Source organism: Lytechinus variegatus, chromosome 7, assembly GCF_018143015.1.
Source record: "Lytechinus variegatus isolate NC3 chromosome 7, Lvar_3.0, whole genome shotgun sequence".
Lineage (NCBI taxonomy): Eukaryota > Metazoa > Echinodermata > Echinoidea > Temnopleuroida > Toxopneustidae > Lytechinus > Lytechinus variegatus.
Window position 1 is genome coordinate 4,246,317 of NC_054746.1, and position 22,188 is coordinate 4,268,504.

At 35.2% G+C, this 22,188-nt stretch overlaps 1 protein-coding gene across 2 annotated transcripts; it reads left to right on the forward strand.

The window, feature by feature from the left end:
• The first annotated feature begins 6,855 nt into the window (after positions 1-6,855).
• Positions 6,856-20,796, forward strand: LOC121418247 (syntaxin-5-like). Of its 2 annotated transcripts, none has more exons than XM_041612001.1 (9): positions 6,856-6,995; positions 14,200-14,446; positions 15,520-15,590; positions 16,532-16,587; positions 17,241-17,353; positions 17,918-18,046; positions 18,431-18,500; positions 18,989-19,223; positions 20,224-20,796. In XM_041612001.1, the coding sequence occupies exons 2-9, from the start codon at positions 14,225-14,227 to the stop codon at positions 20,381-20,383; spliced, it is 1,056 nt and encodes a 351-aa protein (XP_041467935.1). In that variant the 5' UTR covers positions 6,856-6,995; positions 14,200-14,224; the 3' UTR covers positions 20,384-20,796. The 2 variants fall into 2 exon arrangements, with proteins under 2 accessions (XP_041467935.1, XP_041467934.1); XM_041612000.1 differs by lacking the exon at positions 6,856-6,995 and adding an exon at positions 12,577-13,103.
• The last annotated feature ends 1,392 nt before the right edge of the window (positions 20,797-22,188 follow it).

The window sequence follows — 22,188 nt, forward strand, 5'->3', positions numbered from 1 at the left end:
TTTCCCAGAGTTTTTAGAGGTTGATTTTATACATTCTTGGTGTACATTAATCCATTGCCTTGAAACTTTTGTGGGTTTTTTTAAGGTAAAGTTTGCTTTGTGATTTTTTTTAAAGGTAAAGTTTGCTTTGGTGGGTACATGTATATATACTGAAAATGTTGAAATAATTTTAGTAAGAAGCAGTGTGTGATGAGAAGAAAATGAATGTATAACTGATTCTGTGGCTTGATATTTCAGCCTACTGCCTGGGTATTGCCTCTAAGTAATAGTTGATAATGCAAGGATTGTGCAAAATTTTGATGAATTTTATGATGTGATACTCAAGAAGTTGAGAAATTGATAGTAAATATTCTAATTATTATTTTGTTTTGAATGAGGGTATTGGAATGAAGTGCTTCTGGATTTTAAAACAAATTAATGGTGGGTAATATATTCAGCCTTTAATTTTTATTGGAGTGATTATTAGGTCAATTATTTTAATGCAGGTTAAGCTATTACTCCACAAACTTGTATTTTGAATAAATACACCATTGGAAGTTCTATGAAAGGGAGAGATATTTGGGCTTTCAAAGAAAGTTTGGCATTATTGACAATGAATTTGAAATTATAAAAAAATTATGTTTCTAATATAAGAGAGGGAGCTGTCATCAGAAAGATCCACTTTCTATTCGTAGATATAAAGGAGACTAGGGATTAGATATCTACATGTATAAATCTAGCTTTTTACTTTTAATCTTTTGGAATACACATGTTTGTATTGAGATTCTTGCCAAACGCAGTGTTATCGTTCAGCCTACATGTATTATTCTTTTAATTTATGAAATTGAAAGAAGCATGTTTCTGTTTTTCGTTTTTTTTTCTCATATTAAAAGTATTGTATTTTAAAGGAGAATAAAACCATTGGAACAAGATAGCTTGTGTGAAAACAGAAAAATCAAAGAAACTGAACAAAGAAAGTTTGAGAAAAATTGGGCAAATAATGAGAAAGTTATGAGCATTTGAATGTTGCGATAACTAATGCTATGGATATCCTCTCATTGGCAACGTGACAAAGATGTGTGATGTCACTTGTGAACAACTCTCACCATTACTTTAGTATACATTTCACTTAAACTGCCTCTTTTATCACATCTATCAGTAGATCATGTGTTCTTTCTATAGGAGGGCATGTAATACAGATTTTTAAAAAATACATCATGGATAAAGAGTTTGTATCACCATAAGAAAGAGCAAAAAGAGACATTTGGGGGTATTTTATAGTCCATCAAAGGGAAAGTTGTTCTCATGTTACATCACACATCCTTGTCGCTTTGCCAATGAGAGGATCTCCATGGCATTAGTGATTGCAATATTCAAATGATCATAACTTTCTCATTATTTGTCTGATTTTTCTCAAACTTTCTTTGTTCTTATTCTTTGATTTTTCTGTTTCGACGCAAGCCTACTTATTCCCAAGGTTTCATTCCCTTTTAATGGTACTCTTCACCAATAAGAGTCTTGTTTGCATTGCATTGTGGTATAAAACAAATCTTAACCAAAGTTAATTTTTTTCTTAAATATCATTACTTTAAAAGTATGAAGACCTGTTTGATGAAGCTTGAACATAAAGGTAATCAAGTATTGCTGATCATTTATTGTGAGTTTCGTATCACATTACCAAGTTCAAAGGTCATTGAACTTTTCCCATGTTAGAGGATCAACATTATAATCTCAGTGAAAGTTCAGTTTTATGAGAAGTATAGGGACCTGTTTTTATGAAAAATAAGACATAGTAATCAAGTTTCGTTGATTGTTTTGCAAGAGTTTCAGATCACATATTCAAGGTCAGAGGTCAACAGGGTCATTGAACTTCTTGTGGTCTCATCATTAAGAAAAAATTAACCAAGGTTAAGATTTTGACTTTTAAAGACGGATTATGAAAGTGTAGTTAACTTTCAAGTAATGGTTATCAAGTATCGGCAAATGGTTGAATGTGATTTTAGGTCACTAAGCCAAGTTAAATGATCATTTTGAAGTCGGAGGGTTGATTTAAACTTAACTTATTCAGATGTAACAAAACTTGTGTGAGAGGGTAATTTGATATCATAAATTATATATGGAGCGTTGTGGCCCAGTGGATTAGTCTTCTGACTTTAAACAGAGGGCCTAGGGTTCAAATCCCAGCCATGTCGTAGTTTCCTTCAGCAAGAAGTTAATCCATATTGTGCTGCACTCAACCCGGGTGAGGTGAATGGGTACCTGACAGGAATATATTCCTTGAAATGCCGAGCGCGTGAAAGCTGCTTGAGCTACAACAGGGGTTATAATATCCAAGTCCTTTGGAAGCGCATAGAGATATTATTCATAATATGTTGTGTGCTATACAAGAATTGACTATTATTAAATAAAAAATGTATTTCCTATTCATAATCAGGGTTCATATGAGTTTAGTAAACACATTGATTACATTTTTATCTTTTAAATTGTATGCATTTTGTAGCCTAACCAAAACGAATGAAATCTCAATTTTTACCATAATTTCTTGATATCATTGATGTTTTTATGAAGTGAACAGAGATTAAAAATTACAAGGTTAGCTACTAAACAAGACATTCAATTTCAATAGGAAACGGTGCCCTGTTTGGTGAATGAACTACATGTATACTTATTATTACATGGAATAAACCTGTCCTGAATAAATTGAATCATATCAAACTTTTTTTCTTCTTTTTTCTGAGAATTTCCTTAGCTTGAATGATGTAAAACTTTATTGAAAGGTCAATTCCAACCCAACAAAAAGTTGATTTGAATAAAAAAAGAAATCTCCAACAAGCATAATACTGAAAGTGAAAATTTCATCAAAATCGGATGTAAATAAGAAAGTTATGACATTTTAAAGTTTCCCTTAATTTCACAAACAGTTACATGCACATCCTGGTCAGTATGCAATTGAGGAAACTGATGATGTCATTCACTCACTATTTCTTTTGTATTTTATTATATGAAAGGATTTTTTTTGCTAGTGAAAAAATGATTAATTCCTCCCTGAGCATGTGGAATTGGCATTGTTTAATACTATATGGTGCAGTCAAGTTGGTCCTTATTGTCAAACCTATAGGAAACAAAATATTGTATAATTCAAACAATAAAAAAAAGAATTAGTGAGTGAGGGACATCATCAATTGTCTCATTTTCATGTCACTGAGTTGTGCATATCACTGTTTTGTGAAAAATAAGGGAAACTTAACTTTAAAGATGTCAAAAATTTCTTATTTTAAACCCGATTTTGACAAAATTTTCAGCATTGTGCTCGTTTGATTTTTCTCTACTTATTCAAATCAATGTTTTTCTGGGGTGGGCTTGGCCTTTAAAGCCTAAATCAGACTAACTGGGCATAAAAGTAAGTGAATGATAATTAGACTAAGTGGGATATGAGACCACTTATATACCCACGCATATATTCACTACAGCATGATACGCGCCTTATAAGCTAAAACAACAACCAAAGGGCTGTTTCTCAACACTGTCATAAGTCTAACTTCTTGACTTAATCTGAGATAGTGAGCTACTTGTCCGCTTGGCCGTTTCACGAAGCCCTCTTTACCAAGATCGGGTACAACAACCTCACTAAATATGTACGACACCTCCGAACCTGTCGGAACTTCTTTCTTAATTACGTAGTGGCATCACGTGGGAAGACTATGACAGGGAAAGTACCTCGAAATTTAAAAATTATAATCTTATTTAATCAATCATAGAAGTTGAAATTACATTGCAAAACAAGTGAGATAGATCATTCAATGATAATTGTAATGCAAAAAAAAACTGTTGGTAAAACACCACAAGACCATTCATTTTGAAAAAAAATAAAAGAATTGAATCGATAAAGACTACCACGTCAGGCCAGCCATAACTGGAGTCGTATTTGTAGTTTTAAAGTCTTTATCAACATTGTGATAAATTCCTTTTCTAATTTATGCATAGAATTTGATAAAATCGTATGTTTTGGTGTCTAAAGATCTTAACAATTTATGTTACACTATATTTTGTTTGGAATCATAAAAAAATGTATAATTATCATTTTACAAAAAAAAAAAACATTGTTTACTTTCATAAACTATTAAAATTTGATTCCCCGGGGTACCCATCTCAATGTCGCCATGGGATTTTTATTCATTGAACTAATTATTCATATTTTTGGGGGGGTTATATTAAAAGAGGCCTATAGCTATAGGTATAATGCAAATACTTAAATGTATTTTATTGATTAATAGTGCATTAATTTCAAATCAACAAAAATTCGCGTGATAGTAGTTTTATTATTGGGTAACTGACATCTGGGGCCCGTTTCATAAAGGACTTGCAACTGTTGTAACTTTGCCATTATTGCAACTACCGGCATGGTAACTTTGATTCTGATTGGTTGATGGGCCCTGTTACCATGGTGGCAAAGTTCCAACAGTTGTAAGTCCTTTACCAGGAGGATCGGTAGCCATAGCGTGCTCAATAGTTGAAATTCTACTTTTTCATTGCAAAGACGCATGTACAGCCAATGTGCACCAAGTCAATCTCTTTTAAACCTTAACTTGTGCTTGCAATTACTTTATTTTTTATTCTTGCACTCCTTAACCCAAGAACTATGTGTGTGCAAAATTTCATGAGAATTGGGTAGAACAGATGAAGTTACTCAAACCACAAGGTTTCTAGCTAATATTTGCCACATAATATGTTGTTACCATGGCAACACTATTTCTTACACATATACAAAAAATATGTCTCCCACATCTTTACCTCAAGTACAATGTGTGTGCCACATTATCATGAGAACTGGTAAAAAACAGAGGAAGTTTTTCAAAACTCAAGATTTTTACCTAATTTTTTTACCATAATAAACTGTTACCATGGCAACACAATTTCCAAAACATGTGAAAAATGAGTCTTGCCCATCTTTAACCCACGACCAATGTGTGGTCCAAATTACATGAGAATTGGTTAGAAATTGAGGAAGTAGTTCGAAGCGCAAGATTTGCAACGGACCGGCCGCCCGACCTACATCACGGTAATACTGATTCCTACATGTGTATGCCCCCTTCAAATTTTGCTTGGCAGGGTAATAAAAACTATGGCCCTCAATAGAATTCAAAAGAGCTTCCCTGGGGAGCATTTCATCAACATTTTTGTCCAGCAAATTGTCAGATCTGACAACTTTCCTTAGTGTGATTGGTTATGAACCACCATTTCTGTTGTAACTGTTGGATAAAACTAGACTTGTCTGATGTTCTGTCCGACAAGTACTTTATGAAATGCTTCCTAGAATATATACATGTTTAGGAACCTTTCACTTTAAAGGACAAGTCCACCCTAACGAGAAGTTGATTTGAATAATACGAGAAAAATCCCATGAGCAAAACACTGAAAATTTCATCATAATCGCATTAAGAAAGTTATGACACTTTAAAGTTTTGCTTATTTTCACGAAACAGTAATAATATGCATATTCTGGTTGGTGTGCAAATGAGGAGACTGATTATGTCATCCACTCAGTATTTCTTTTGTATTTTATCATATGAAATGTGAAATATTCTAATTTTATCCCTATTGTCATGTGAAACAAGGATTAAATCCTCCCTGAATATGTGGAATTAGCATCATTTTAATCAGTGGCGTACCTAGGATTTTCCACAGGGGGGGGGGGTAAAACCGTCCGCCAAAAAAATTGACAAGCCCAAAAAAAGAAAGGAAAAAAAGTCTTCAATCACAAATAAAGGATATTGTACCAGAAAAAAAAAGTGACAAGCAAAAAAAAAAAAAAGAAAGAAAGAAAAAAGGTCTTCAATCACAAATAAAGGATATTGTACCAGAAAAAAAAGTGAGCAAAAAAGGTCTTCAAGCTCGTCAGGGGGGGGGGGGGGGCAGGGATACGTCCTTTGCATGGATTGTAACTCGTCAGTGGGGCAGACTGCCCCCTCGTAGTACGCTAGTGGTTTTAATACTAAATGGTGCATTCAAGTTGGCCCTTATTGTCAATTTTGTAAAGATTGAAGTATTGTATAGTTCAAACAAAAACAAAAGAAATAATGAGGGAGGGACTGTCTCACTGACTGTCACTGAGTTGTGCATATATAACTGTTTTATGGAAAATAAGCAGAACCTTTTCCCTATTTTGAAGCTAGCTGTGTGTGTGAACTTTCGGCGGACACTCAAATGCACGCGACTATAACCATTATGAATTTTGGGCCCCACCCCTATTGGCGAAAGCTGCATGGATCCGTCCCTATAAATACACACGGACACAAAAAAAATTGTTGCCCCACCCCCATTAAAAAGCAGGGACCCCCAGTGCCCCCGGCCCCAGGAAAAAATATCATATAGCTATATACGCCACTGCTATCGAATTAGGCCTATTGATTAAAAAAAAATCTAAGTAATTTATTGTTCGAAATAGTATACTCCGAAAATTTGTTTTGCCCCCGGCTTTGCCCAATCGATTTAGGGCCCGGCATCCGCTGTGCAGCGCCAGATCGACGAGGTTCCATCCTTTTAACTGTTGACCGCCAATCAGGGTATAATAATAATAATATAGGTATATTTACCAGGGAAGCCGTTTCAGTTCCGAAAACTGTTCTCCCAGCGGGCCCTGCTATTATTATTACCCCGGCTTTAGCTGGGCTGCCTAGGCGCTCAAAGCATTCAAGGAATTTCTTCCTACCGGGTACCCATTCATCTCACCTGGGTTGAGTGTAGCACAGTGTGGATAAATTTCTTGCTGAAGGAAATTACGCCAGGGCTGGGATTCGAACCCACGACCCTCTGTTTCAAAGTCCGAAGACTAATCCACTGGCCACAACGCTCCACGTATAGCACCAACTCCCATCTTTTAACGTCTTCGCGGTCGGGGTTTGAACCCCTGACCTCCCGATTGTGAGACGGACTCTCTACCAACTGAGGTCTGAGCCAACACACCGGTTATATTGTCTCTTTGGAAGTAGTAGTTTCAATGATTGGAGAAAATTTTGGTAGGTAGGCCTATATGGATTTTAAAAAAATAGAGGTATAGAGGCCATAGCCATAGGCCTAATTTTCGTTTAGATCGAACGATATATACTAGTCAGGGGCTTTAGGCCTTAAATTTTAAGTTTTGGGGACAGAGTTTACAAAAGCACCAAACTTTCCGTATGTCACTATAAGGTCAATAGCTTCATTTTTTCCCACAGAACATGGTGTTGAAAATTGCATCTTCATGCAAAAATATGCTAATTTATGCAAATTAGCAGTATTTTATGCATGAAGCCATATGCCATTAGGAATTAATTAATAATTTTTTTTTTTAAGATACCAAACTTTAGGAAATTCTCTATCAGGTCAATAGCTTTAATTTTCCCACAGGACATGGTGTTGAAAATTGCATCTTCATGCAAAAATATGCTAATTCATGTAAATTAGCAGTAATTCATGTATGAAGCCATATGCCAATGGGAATTAATAAAAGTTAATAAAAAAGATACCAAACTTTAGGAAAGTCTCTATCACGTCAATAGCTTTAATTTTCCCACAGAACATGGTGCTAAAAATTGCAACTTTATGCAAAAATATGCTAATTCATGTAAATTAGCAGTAATTTATGCATGAAGCCAAATGCCAAAAGGAATTGATTAATAAAAGTAAATAAAGAGATACCAAACCAAAGAAAGTCTCTTTTAGTTCAATAGCTTTAAATTTCCTTACCAAACATGATTTTGAAATCATGTTTTTTATGCAAAAATATGTTAATTTATGTAAATTAGAAGTTGATTTATGCATGAATAGTAAAAATTAGTAAAAAGGAATAAAAAAGAAACCAAACTTAAAGAAAACCTCTATATCAGATCCATAGATTTAATTTTCCCTATATCAAACGTGCTATTGAAAATCCTGTCTTCATGCAAAATATGCTAATTTATGTAAATTAGCAAATTTTTATATGTATAAATTAGTCCCATTCCAGTGGGTTTAACAGTGGAAAAGAGGCCAAACTGTTGAAGTACCTCTATATCACTCAGTTCAAATCTTCAATTGTATGCTACTGAAAATCCCGTTTCCATGCAAAAGTGTGTTATATTATGTAAATTAACAATAATTTATGTATGAAGTATTCCCAGGGTGACCAGATTTCACAAAATGAAATACGGGACAATCGACAAAGCACGCTACATGAGCGGATGGTCTTAACAAAAGTAGACCAACAAAGAAGGCTAAATGTTAGACTTGCGAAAAATATAAAGATTTGGGAGTGTGAACGAAAGAATGAAAGAGAGAAAGAATAGGCGACAGAAAAAAGATGAATTCAGAAGAAAAAAAATAAAGGGGAAGATGAAAAAATAAAGAATAGTAAGAGATAAAAGAATGAAGGAAAGAAAGAATAAACGAAAGAAAAAAGAAGAAAAAAATAAAGGAGAAAAAAAGTTAGAATAAGAGAAGGATGAAAAAAATATTTAAAAAAGATAGAAAAAAGGTTTCCGTCATTCTTTGAAATTCAATATAGAAAGAAAAAAAGAGAGGAAGGGAAAATTAATAAATGTGTGAAAGAAAAAAAATAAAGGGGAGAAAGGAAAAAGTAAGATAAAAGGAGGAAAAAAGAATGAAGGAAAGAAAAATGTTTCCTTCATTCTTTGAAAGATAGGACAAAGAAAGAACGAAGAAAAACACGAAAGGGGGAAGGAAGGGAAAGAAATAATAAGGGAAGTAATTAGAAGAAAAGATAAAAGAATGAAAAGATGAAAGAGAGGGAGGGCGAATGGAGGAGAGAATGAAAAAAAAGAAAATAAAGGAGAAAAAGAAGAAAATGAGAGGAAGGGAGAAGAAAGCAAAGAAAAGTTTAAGGATAGAAAGAATAAAGGAAATAAAAAAAGAAAGTTAAAAAAGAAGGAAAGTAAGAGAAAGAAGAAAAGAAAGAAAAATGAATAGAGAGAGATAAAGGATCAGGAAAGAAAGATAGGAAATGAAGATCAAAAAAGGGCAATCAGGAAGGATAGAAGGATGAAGAAAGAAGGATAGAAAAGAAAAGAAAGAAAGAGGACAAAAGTTCAACTTTCAAGCAAACCCAAAAAAAATCTTATCAAAGAAAAATCATAATGGTATTTGCTGGGTTTTAATGTTTCTTTAAAACTGATCTGTTTTGAAAATGAATAAAATTTCAAAGTGAAACATTGTCAAACTTAATAATTAGAGGAAACATCGCGGCATCATACACAGGCATCTCTCCCATCCCATTAATAAATTCGCACAGATCACAAGACTCAAAACGAAAGTTGAAACAACTAGATCTATAGTTATGAAAACTCAATAAACTGGTTCCTCTGATTACATCTCCACATCAGTAATCTGATAATCCATATTATGATTATGACTATTTTCCGCCGATTTTGTGATTATTTTGATGGAAAAACTGTTTATCATGAGAAATTGTTTGCGCAATTGAGAATCTGCTCGGTCCTACATGCCTAGCTAGTAGCCTGTCACACACAGGCAGAAGGCCAGTTTGTTTGCAATGCATTAAATTAAGAAAATTACCGCACAACTTCCAAAAAGTTTACAGTTCTCGATTTTATTGTAGTCTCTGCTTCGTCATAATTATTTTGGTTACTTGATAAAACTTTGTCACTTTTAAATGTATTGAATATATTTTGTTCAATAAAAGGCTGAAATACGGGACAAATCGGCGTCCCGGGAAGGTGTGTCGGGACGCCGGGACAAAGGGGCAAAATACGGGACGATCCGGGAAATACGGGACATCTGGTCACTCTGAGTATTCCATTGACTAATATATTACATAAAGCATTAAGCTGTATGCCAACCAGAACAGTGGCAAAAATCGAGCCATGCAGAGCGGCCAGAATCGAGCCGAATTCAGCCCGAATCCTCCGATTATCGCCAAATGACGACCCGAATCGAACGATTATGCCCGAATTTGCAGAGTACGCCACATAATTTCTTGAAAATGTGCCAGATTCTTTCGAAATGGGCTATTATTTACCGATTCGGCAGCTTTTTGGATGTCATTTTTCTAATTTCTGGCCAATTCATCTCACTCGTCTATATTCTTCTTTGTATTCGAGTAATGATTCGTACGATAAGGGGGGGGGGGGGCAAGAGTCGGACCTTTAATTACTCTACGACTGATACGAATAGGTCTTAATCTTCCCAAAGTACCCAAAATGCCTCCAAAAGTCCAACCGAATTCCATCGGAATACATCCCGAATATGGCCCGAATGGAATTTGTTGTGGTCACATTCGGGAATAGTCTGGAGGGTATTCGGCTGGTTTTGAACATTTCAAAATGAGCTGAATTTTTCAGCGAATGTTCCCGAATTTTCTTGCATTTACGAAGGCAAAGCAGAATATTCCTGAAAAATTTTAAAACCAGCCGAATATCCTCCAAAATACTCCAGAATGTGGCCAAGACACATTTGGGATGTATTTGGATGTAATTCGGTTGAATTAATTTTGGGGAGGCATTTGGACAATTATTTTGGGAAGTCGATAGCTCTGATTCGGGACCTATTCCAGACAGATTCGACTCTGATTCGGCCTAAAATTGATTGGGAGAATTTGGTCTTGGTGTTACCTTAGTTTTAGAGATAGAGATCAATTCATAAGCCAATAAAGAAAAATCACTGAAATTATTCAAGTCACCTTCAATCAAGGGACGACAGAAAAAGAAGAAGGATCAGGGGAGCGTTTCATCAACGTTTCGTCTGACAAGTTGTCAGATCTGACATCTTTCCTTGATTCTAATTGGCTAAGAGGCACTGTTACTATAGTAACTGTCGGATAAAATGGGACTTGCGGATGAAACGTCCGACAAGTCCTTTCAAGAAACGCTCCCCAGGGGAGCGTTTCATCAACAATTTCGTCCGACAAGTTGTCAGGTCTGACAACTTTCCTTGATTATGATTGGCTGAGAGGCACTGTTACCATAGTAACCGTCGGATAAAACAGCACTTGTCGGATAAAACGTCTGACAAGTCCTTTCATGAAACGCTCCCCAGGTCTCTTTGCATAAATCTTTTGTGTCCCTGTTCTAAAAAAAATATACATAGTTGTCAGAGGGGCAGACATGGACAGCTTTTTCTGCCACGAGAACCATCCATATACCCTCCTCTTTCTGACAGGGGAAAACTCTACTTGGGAAAGAAATCTGATCTCTTGAATTGCTTTGAAAAGAAAGATGAAATACTGTTTATCTTTTCCATATGATTTCGTTTTTTTTTAATTGTGAAAGGGGTATGCACAGGATTTATAATTTGCATAAATTTGCATTTTAAACATGATGCTCTCCTCTGGTCGCATGGAAATTCACCATATGTGTAACAGTGTCTTATATGCATAGTGTTGTGCTTGTCCCTCGGTTTAAAACCTCAAAATAGGATACTTGGTGAGTTTTACACATATTTGCATAAATTTTGCATAAATAATGCATTAACATTGAAAACTGATTCTTATTCAGGAGATGTACAGAAACCAATCTAGATTTGATGCCCAGTCAAAATAAATCCCAAATACCCCACCCCCCCCCAAAAAAAGAAAAGAAATAGGCTTCTATAGAAAAGTTTAGTTCTGTACTATACATATACAGTAATTCACGGTGAATAGTGTGATGTTGCATATATAATTTTGCATGAATTAGCCCAATGAAAAAGGATTCGGTCATTGATATCGAGGCATCCTATCAAGAATTAATGCTTTTGGTACCAGCATTGGCGGCGGAAGCCAAAAAATTTAGGGGGTGTCCACCTGAAATTTTGGGATGGATACATGTAAAAAAATTTTGACAAAAAAAAGGTCATCAACCAAAATTTTAGGGGGGGACAACACACGTTTCAGGGGGGTCCACGTGAATTTAGGGGGAGGACGCAGGAAAAAATTTGACAAGCAAAAAAAAAAAAAAAAGGTCATCAAACAAAAATTTAGGGGGGGACCGTCCCCCCACCTAAAATTTAGGGGGGACACGTCCCCCCCCGCTTCCGCCGCCTACGGGTACCAGTGACACATGTATGTGGAAAAAATGTGATTTTGACAATTCTATATGTCGATGTATGATAATACATGTGTTTTTACATGTGATTTGCATATAATTTGCATAAATTAACCTTAAAAATTGATTCATACACACCAATTTTATAAAAATCGACCTGCAGTTGAATGTTTAGCAAAAGAAGACCCAAATACACAAAAACTGGGCATTTGAAAATTATTTTTAGTGAGATATGGTGAAATATGAGTCTTTTGCATAAAATTTGCATAAATTAGCATTTTAAATAGGGTGCCCTTCACCGATATGGCCGATTTCAGGGCACCCTATCTACAATTAATGCTTTTGATACCAGGGACCCACATGCAAAAAATGGCGCTTTTGTAAATCCTGTCCCCAAAATTTTGCTAAGGCCCCTGACTATACTGAGTAAAGAGAGTTTTATTAGGACGAGTTTTTAGGGAGTCTCCGTACTATCCCATGGTACACTAGCAGCTTGCTACGTCAACTAACTCAACACTGCACATAAACTGCAGAGAGCTAGAGCAGAGCGAGCAGCACTGCACTGCACTCAGCCAGCCGGCGCGGCGCGACCACTGCGTATACGTATACGGTATACGGTACTGACTGTGCTTAATTACCGGTGGCAAGTTGTGATGATTCAACAAAGCAAGATGTTTGTAGATCTACGCTTCTAACGTTTATTATAGTTGATAGATTGTGGCACGAGAGTCGCATCTGCATTTATTGACGAAGTTATTGTTCTTCAGATTTCGTCTGTCACATAATTGGTCATGCAAGAGGAAGCTTAATCAATGAATAATCATCAAAAATTCAGAGCTGAAGCCTGAACTTAACTTAAGACAGTCTTTCGTTTCGTGAACACGGTGAATGACATTTCGTCATGAATGAAATGTGTGAAAAATATTTACATCGTCATTGAACAGAGCAAGAATCGAGTCAAGAGACGTTCATTTAACAACATTGAGATTGAGTAAAGGCAGTCGGCGGTCTGACTTGAGTTTCTGAAGAACTTCATTGATTGTTAAGCAGCAGACATCTGTTTCGTAATTGAGCTGAAAGAAACTTTGGAGAAATTGTGTAATGTAACGTGTAAGTTAAAGTTACGGTTAGCTACATGTAGTCAGGATCAGACCAAAGGCTCCACTTTGGCTTATATGGGGATGATATTATGATAGTAAAATGTCAGAAATTGTTAAGGATTCCCCAGAACAACAGTAATTTATTCCTGTCGAGTAAGCACCAACTGTTATGGTGCCAGCTACATGTATCAGACAGGGATCGAGTTCCTCAGCTCAGTCTTGCGACACTCCGACTGGCGACAGCCACCCAAAATAACAAAAGTCAAACATGTCAAAAGATTGTCGTGACTTCAGTTCCATTCACTTCCTGTTCCTCTGGCCTCTATCATGTTTTTTTTTTTTTAAGAAACACTAAAAAAAAAACGAGAGAGGAACAGGAAATGAATGAACTGGAAGTCTTGACAATCTTGTTATTTTGGTTGGCTGTTGCAAGAGGAACTCTTTCCCAGTTTGGTCCTTTCTGATGGCCCTGTTCTTCACAAACTTAAAATATTTTGGTTTCTTGAAAGTGGTATCCTATTACCTAACATTTTTCTCTGGGAAAAGTTGCAAAAGGTATGAAATCATGCACTGATCATCTATTTTGTTGTTTTGAGAAAATAAAGGCTTTGAAAATTGGCCCTTTTTCATCACACGTTGCCTACACATCCACACTTGCATATTTGATAATTAGATAAGTGGGCTTCATTTGTAAGCTCTAGGTAGTTTTCAGATGTGTAAAATTTAGACATTTAATTTTTGTTTTTTTTGGGGGGGAGGGGGTCCACATTTGTGCTCTTTTCAAGAATGATTACCGTACCAGTCAAAATATTTTTGTTTTGGGGGGCTTTTTACATCCTGCCCAAATCTGCTGCATTAGATCAGCTTTAACATAGTGAATGGGGTTTTTCTGAGGTTTTTTTTTTTTTTCAATTTCCTGAGCTCTACCATTTTGGGGCAAAATCTCCTGAGCCCCAGTATAATTTTCCCCTGATTTACATTTTGACAACCCCCCCCCCTCTGGTTATCTTGATACAAATATTTTTTATTCAGAATTCAATCTTTCAAGGGTAATCAATTAGAGTTGGTGAGTTGTGATTTCACCAGTTGCATTGTCTTTATTCCAGATCTTGGCAATGCCATACACCACCAATGTACAATAGACGTCGACACCCTTCAACTGAAGAAAACATCGGTGAGAGCAGCAGGTTTTCCGGTAGCAGTGGGTACCACCAGCGCAGCGGTTGGACGGTCACTACTCACATTCCACCAGAGACTCTTTCCACGGCAGGAGGAGTAGATACTGGCGATATGACTTGCCGAGATCGCACCCAGGAGTTCCTCTCCACCATCAAGTCCATGCAGTCAAGACAAGTAAGTACCTGGAGGAGGGGGGGGGGGGGGGTAAACTTTGCTTTATTCATACATGAAGTGCCACCTTTCACGTTCAGAAATCTACAAATTAGACAATGTGTAAAATTCCATTTTACTACTTCTTCCGTTGAGTACAGTTCTCTTTATAGAGTATAGTCGTACATGTACTTGACTGAGGCTGCAATCACAAAAACACATGGCACTTGGTGCAGTTGAACAAAGCTAAACTATAGTGCAAGTAAAAAGATGCATCTCAACTGCAAAGCTAACAGAGGGTGAGTGGTTCCAGGTGGCTCCTGAAAGACTTTGTTGAAGGAGCCAAAACTGCTATTGCAGGAAGGACATTCCAGAAGGAGGTGGTACTTGGGAAAAAGCTGTGTTGGTAGGAGAGGATCTTTAATACAATGCTGTTGTTTGATTTGCAGGCATAGTCCTCTAGGGCCTGTAACACGAAGCTTAGCAATGATCGTAGAACAATTTTCTACTATTGATTGCATTGACTACTATGCACAATCAATTGTGAAAATCAAGTGTATGTTCAATTGCTAACCCTTGTGTTAGAGGCCCTACAGGCAGCTGGTTGGTTCAGACGAGGCATACAGGAAAGGTGGTACAGCTGGAATGGTGATTAGACCATTGACGATCCTGTACAGTACATCTGTACTTGATGACATTACACCTTAATCATATTTCATAATTGTTTGAATTATGTAAAGGATATGTTAGGATCAGTTCTTAAAGAAATTGTGAACATATAATTTAAAAACTTGTATGTATCAGAAATCTTTCGTTATACATTAACTAAATGCATGTAACTGATAACTTGAATACTGAAATCAAATACAGCTTTTCTATTTACTGTTATGCAGTGTATAACCCTCATTAAATTCTTCTTAGATATTATGTAAAAATTATTTGTAGTGCTTGTCCTGCTTATCTTATAAAACAAGTTTTATTTAAGGTTTAATCTTTTTCCACATGTATGTTAAACTTTTCTTTTGAAAGTGTACCCAAGTCTTGAAGTAGAAATGATAAAAGAGAAGAAACAATGATAAGACATGTTTATTTTGCAGGGAAATGGAGTGACAGCTAACAAACTGAATGGAAAGCCACAACAATACACAGATTTCATGAGAATTGCCAAGTAAGTTTCTAGGAAATCCCACCCCACCCCCCTCCAAAAAAAATGAATTTTTTTTAGAAGGAAAAGGAACATCAGACAAGTAGATAGGCAAAAGTTTAAACAATTTTGGACAAACAGTAAGAAAGCTATGAATTTTTAAAAGTTGTAAAAATTGGTAATTACTTATACCCTTGGAGAATTCAAATTGGTCGTATGGTGATGTCATAGTGGTGTAAGGCAAGGAGTACTTTTCCATTTACTCCAATAAACGAAATGGCTTTATTTTTTTTCGAAGGTTTTACTCTAAATTATATTTTTTTTCATGAGGTCATCAAAACAAATTTTTACCTTGGTTGTATTCTGATTACTGCCCTAGGGCAATAGATAAAACCACAAATCCCTGATAATATTTTAAAAGTCAGAACTTTCAGATTATTGCTTGTCTGCTTTCTTCAAGCTTTCACCTATTCTATTTAATTATGTTTTTTTTTTCTCTCTCTCACACAACATATTATGTCCAAGGCTAGCTTCCCCATGATAATTTTCATGTGCAGATTTGACGAAATAGTGAAATCTAGAATATATCATTGTGAGTCTTATTGTCAGAACATACAACCAGAATGGAGAACAAATATACGGTTTGGTAGTTTATAAAGTGACTTTTTAAACCAGAATATATAAACAGCTTTAAATAAATTAAATAAATTATCGCCAGATTAATAGAACCAAGGCTCTACCATTTGTACACGGAAACGCATCTGCCCCTGCTTGCAAAGAACATGAGGGATTGCTAATTTGCTTAATTTCACCCACTCTTTCTTTCATATTTTATATTGTCTTGTAATGTTCATATTGATTTGTAATTTGTTCTATTTTGCATGTTTTTAATCTAATCATCAAGTGTAAAATTTTTTAACATTAAACCTTAATTGATATTCTTTCTTTTTTTACTTCCATTTTAGAAAAATTGGCAAGGATCTGAGCAATACATTCTCAAAACTTGAAAAATTAACACTATGTAAGTAGATTCTTTCATTGTATTAAATGTTGGCATTATTCTTGCTTGTATATTACGATAATTACAATTTCCCTATTTAATCAATCTAATTTTGCATAAAATCATCTCGATTTCAAAAAGGTCTGACAGAGTGCTGCTTGAAACTGGTACTCTTGAATGTAAGTTTTGTCCCTGAGGGTTTTAGCCCAAAGTCACATCACTTACATGTAGGGCATTACCGAATTAAAGTTTGACCAGTTTGTCTTGCCACCAGGTGGCTATGTCATAAAGCTGTTCGTAAGTTAATGACTGGTGATCCTTGTGGTGAATGGTAGATTTACTGGCGACGGTTTTAGAGGGTAAAAAGGATCACCAGTCATTCTTCAAGTCGCTCTGAACTTGCAAACAGCTTTATGAAACGGATCCCCGGTATGTTGGTTTATATATATATATATCTGTCATCTTTGCTGAAAGGCACAACCTACATCAAATCATACATCTTGAAATGGATTCTATGGACTACCTCATGCAATGTAATTGTATGATTTCAATGCTCATATCTCCTATGCATCCATGGTTACTAGTTAGAACAAAAACTAATATATGTTACAATACCAGCCATAATTGAATTTGATTAACCCTCTTTTTCACTTTTCTTTTCTTCTTTCAATCAGTGGCCAAGAGGAAATCGTTATTTGATGATAAATCTGTAGAGATTCAAGAACTCACATACATCATCAAACAGGATATCAATAGTCTAAACAAACAAATTAGCAAATTACAGCAGGTAAGAAAACTAAATCATTCAATTTCAAGTAAGTCACTTTAGCAGAGCCTGATTTTCAATTTAAAAAAGATGACATTAGAATCAGAAGTATTTTAATCCTCCATCCCAAACTCATAAAGTTACTTGCAATAGGTCTAGCCTAGAAAATAAATTCAGACTTTACAAGAATTCATAATTGTTCATAAGATTTGCAAGCACCTTAACACATATATATATATTTTAAATTTGTTCTAAAGTTTGCGATTGTGAACATATCTCAAGAATTTGTTTGTGAACATTTGTGAAACATAATTAGGTCCAATATTAGTGACACTCAAGATAGGAGTCATAAGGTGCTTGAATCAGTGAAATTAGCTTGTAAATACCACATATATCTCAAGAACCAGTCATTAGATTGTCACAAACTTCAGCTGTGTGCAATATGAATGACCCAAAAACTTTTTTTTATTTTTGTTACTTCCTTACTCCAGTAATTAAGATGATATCAAAAGTGAAAGCTAATGATCTAGATTGTATGTTCTTTCGTTGTTTACCCATATTGTATGTTTTATCATTTTCTTTCAGCATGTCAAAGGAAGTTCACAAAATGGCCGTCACATGCAATCACATTCAAATACTGTGGTTCTCTCGCTTCAGTCTAGATTAGCCAACATGTCCAATTCATTCAAAAATGTTCTAGAAGTTCGAACTCAGGTAAATAAACTGAACTATTATCTTGGTATTGCGTTATGCCAAGATTGCACATATTTATTATTTTATTACTTGTCTATGTTAGGTTTAAGGCTTATTTCTAAGTCTTTCTTTGATTATTTTCATTATTTGAAATGTGCTATTAAAAATGATATTGTTTTGAGACAATAAAAAAAATACATTATTCTATGCTTGTATCACCCTTCTTTTCATTGCTTTCATATACTATAGACTAGTTTTTTTTTCAATGATTGTTCACTTTATGTAATAAAGAGCTGTATATTCATATTGATGAGACAAAATAATGCTGAGACAATGTTTCCCTTATTTCTGATATGGCTTTGAAGTGCTTGTATTTATCTTTTTTATAATCCCTTTTTTTTGCAGAATTTGAAGGAGCAAAAATCAAGAAGAGAGCAATTTTCATCTAGTAATACGCCATCATCAGCTCGATCAAGTAAGCTTGAAGACTTATAATACAAGACGTGAAATCTTGAACTGTCTCTTCAAAAAAACTATTGATACACTGGTTTTTCAAAAGTACAGCAATAAGTTTGCATTTGTTTTGTTTTGTTTTTTTCAGATTGATGACTTTTATAGTGTTATGCTAAAACCTGTTTGAATTAATCCTCTTCCTAACTAGTTGTGAATTTTATCTTAATTTTGTACTCTACAAGTATTAGTGAAATGTTTTCCTGCTAATCCATGCATTAGTTATTATTCATTACTCTGAATCCATATTGTATGTAGGACACCATCACAGTTACTTTTAACGTAACTTTGTCATCCAATGTTAACAATGCTCAACTGTTTCAAGTTATCATTGGATTGCAAAGTGACTATAATAAGATCTTCTTAATGCTATCGTGCCAAGGTAACATAACACTTGATCTTGTTTAATACTAAGAACTGAAATGTTTTAGAAATATAACAATTGTTATTTAGGTTCAGTACTGGATGAGCAGCAGTCAAACGGTCACATGACCATCGACATGGGTGGACTGGACGGACCAAGACATAGAGGGCAGCAGCAGTCCATGCAGATGGTGGAACAGCAAGATAACTACATCAAGAACCGAGAGGAGACGATGCACAATATTGAGAGTACCATTGTAGAACTGAGTGGTATCTTCCAGCAGCTTGCCCATATGGTCAAAGAACAAGAAGAGCAAGTTCAAAGGTCAGTCAGTTCCCATCGAGCACATTTCTTGACTGTTGACCTCTCTACATCCATGTTTGTTTACGTACAATGTAAGAGAAAGGATACATAATATAAATGTTGCTACGGCTTGATAGTCTTGTGCACGGGCATCAGCACAGAGGATTATCCTTTGTTCAGGGGGGGGCATCTATTGACGCATCCCCCCGCGAAAAATAATCCTCTGTGCTGACGCCCGTGATCCGGTGCCCTTTGCGACACCTGGGTATGCAGATCTGAAATTACTTTGCAAAGTGTGTTTTTCAACCAAATATCATAAATGTATGATTATTTTTACTTTTGTTGGTTTGAATTGATTTATTTCATTCTATTTATGATCACAAAAGGGGTCCCCGACAGTTCATCAGAAAAAAAACAAAGGTTTGAACATAAAAGAAATACATAAGAATTTAAAAAACAATAAAATTCATAGGAAATTCATTATAATCCAGCTTTTTTGTTTGTAGATATATCTTAGAAATTGATACTTTCACCAAAATTAAGCATTCGACTAGCTATATAAAGTGAGTTAAAGGCAAATTATTCCCCCCAAAATGGGGGCAAATTTCATATGCTTATTTGCATAAATACTTCAGAATAAATTAAAAAAAGAGAAAATTTTACTATATAGTCTTGTAGTTTAAGTTTGTCTCAATGCCGGCTATTGCGCAATCAGCGGCTGAGATCCTGGTATATCCTGGTCTGAAATATAGAGTATTTGTTATACAAGATTGTGTTTCTATGGATATACTATCAATGTTTAGAACTGTGCATATGTGAGTGCAATGCGTTAAGTACATGTAAACTGATATTGAATGAAATATTCTTTGGTTATACTTGTTGTGCAGCAGGCCATGAAATTGTATGGTACGTTTAAATTTAACATAAACTTAACTTAACATTCACTTAACATAACTACAGGGTTTGATCACGATTGACCCATATTTAGACCCGTTATTTCTACTTTTTCATTCATTTGTAGGATTGACGGCAATGTTGATGACACAGTAGCGAACGTGGAGGCGGCCCACAGTGAACTCTTGAAGTATTTCCAGTCCGTCACGTCTAACAGGTGGTTGATGATCAAGGTATTTCTCGTTCTCATCGTTTTCTTCATAGTCTTCGTGGTGTTTGTGGCTTGATGTTTGACAGCTCGTCCTCTTCCGGGATTGCTTTACGTCGCTGTTCTTACTCAGCCAGTGCCTTGGATTTCTATTGAAGCAATTTAATTTTGATTTAAAAAAAAACAACCTTTGATATGAGACACTGGATATTTCTCTCGTAAACACATTGTTCATGTGTAACAGTGCGGAGGAATGTGAAGAGGAGAATGTGATATTGAAGGGATATCAGGATGAGATTCACTTGTTTAACTCGTTGCCTCTCAGAACTGGTTGGTTGCTGCATGAGAGCCCTAGAAAGGGATTCAATTGGACTGAAAGCCATACAGCGTTGGAGGATGAAATATGGGAGCGACCGATTACTAATCCTATAAATAGTCAAGTACACAGACATTCATTACATCAAGCAAGTTCCTTAGAGACGTAGTCTGCATGTATATTAGCTAAAAACAAACCTTGTCATTCCATGCACTTAAATTTGCATGAACTTTAGATTGTTTAAGTATATTATGACGTGAAACTAATTTCCAGCCACAAATCAATGCTGGCTATTATTCTAAGCCTGATATATCTCTAGCGTAGGAGATGTAAATGGGCAGTATTACTTTTACCATCATACACAGTGAGGGCATTGAAGTATATTTTGTCCATGATAATCGTTGATATTTGATACTGTAGTCCGTACGCGTGTATGACATCATAATCTCATAGCGCCCTCCCTCAGAGGATATAGGTATATGCATAAACAGAGATGCATTGTCAAGAGATGTGCCAGCTGCAGATCACCAATGCATGCAAGACAATGGCTTCAGCCTCTAAGATGGCGGAGTGATGACATCATCGCATAAGTTCTATAATTTAAGAAACTGTCAGAGCATGGGTGTACATGGTGAAATTATTCACTGATATGATAATTTCAAGTCTCATTGGGGTCCAGTATGATATATTTTTCCTTGCTTACTATTAATGCTGTAATTAGAAACTGTTATACTAGGATAGCATGAGTTTTCACCTGTTCTAAATTATTTTAGCGTCATACTGTGCTATTTAAGTCTCATTGAGGTCCAGTAAAACTTTTAATATAAAATAATATTGTTTAAATGGTAAAATAGTTTTCCCTTGAAAACTTATTCAATACTGTAATAAGAAACATTCGTAGCATAAGTTCCCAGGTTTTGTTAGAAATGTTTTTACCATATGCTGAAAGAGGTCAATAGGACAAAATGTTCTCATGTTTTGCAATAAATAACATTATTTGTTTTATGTTCTGAATTAAAGGTCAAGTCCATCTCAGAAAAATGTTGTTTTGAATCTATTGAGAAAAATCACTCAAGCATAATGCTGAAAGTTTCAGCATGTAAAATAAGAAAGTTATGACATTTAAAAGTTTCGCTTATTTTTCACAAAATAGTTATATGCACAATTTAGTCACATGCAAATGAGAGAATCAATGATGTCCCTCACTATTTCTTTTTTTTTTTTTGAATCATACTATATTTCAATTTTTACAGATTTGACCATAATGACCAACTTGACTGAAACATAAAATGTTAAACAATGATAATTCCACATGTTCAGGGCGTAATAAAACTATGTTTCACGGGACAATATGGAGAAAATTAGAATATTTCATATAATAAAATACAAAAGAAGTAGTGAGTGTATCATGTCATCAGTTCCCTCATTTTCATACTAACCAGGGTGTGAATATAACTATTTTGTGAAATTATGCGAAACTTAAAAATGTCATAACTTTCTTATTTTCCATCCGATTTTGATGACAATTTTCAGTGTTGTGCTTGTTGGATTTTTCCTCTTTTTATTCG

Bases quoted from the DNA above. Each gene is read 5' to 3' on its own strand.
- LOC121418247 (XM_041612001.1), top strand. From the start codon at position 14,225: ATGTACAATAGACGTCGACACCCTTCAACTGAAGAAAACATCGGTGAG. The intron at 14,447-15,519 runs GTAAGTACCTGG...TTTATTTTGCAG, and splicing joins AGTCCATGCAGTCAAGACAA to GGAAATGGAGTGACAGCTAA. The intron at 17,354-17,917 runs GTAAGAAAACTA...ATTTTCTTTCAG, and splicing joins AAATTAGCAAATTACAGCAG to CATGTCAAAGGAAGTTCACA.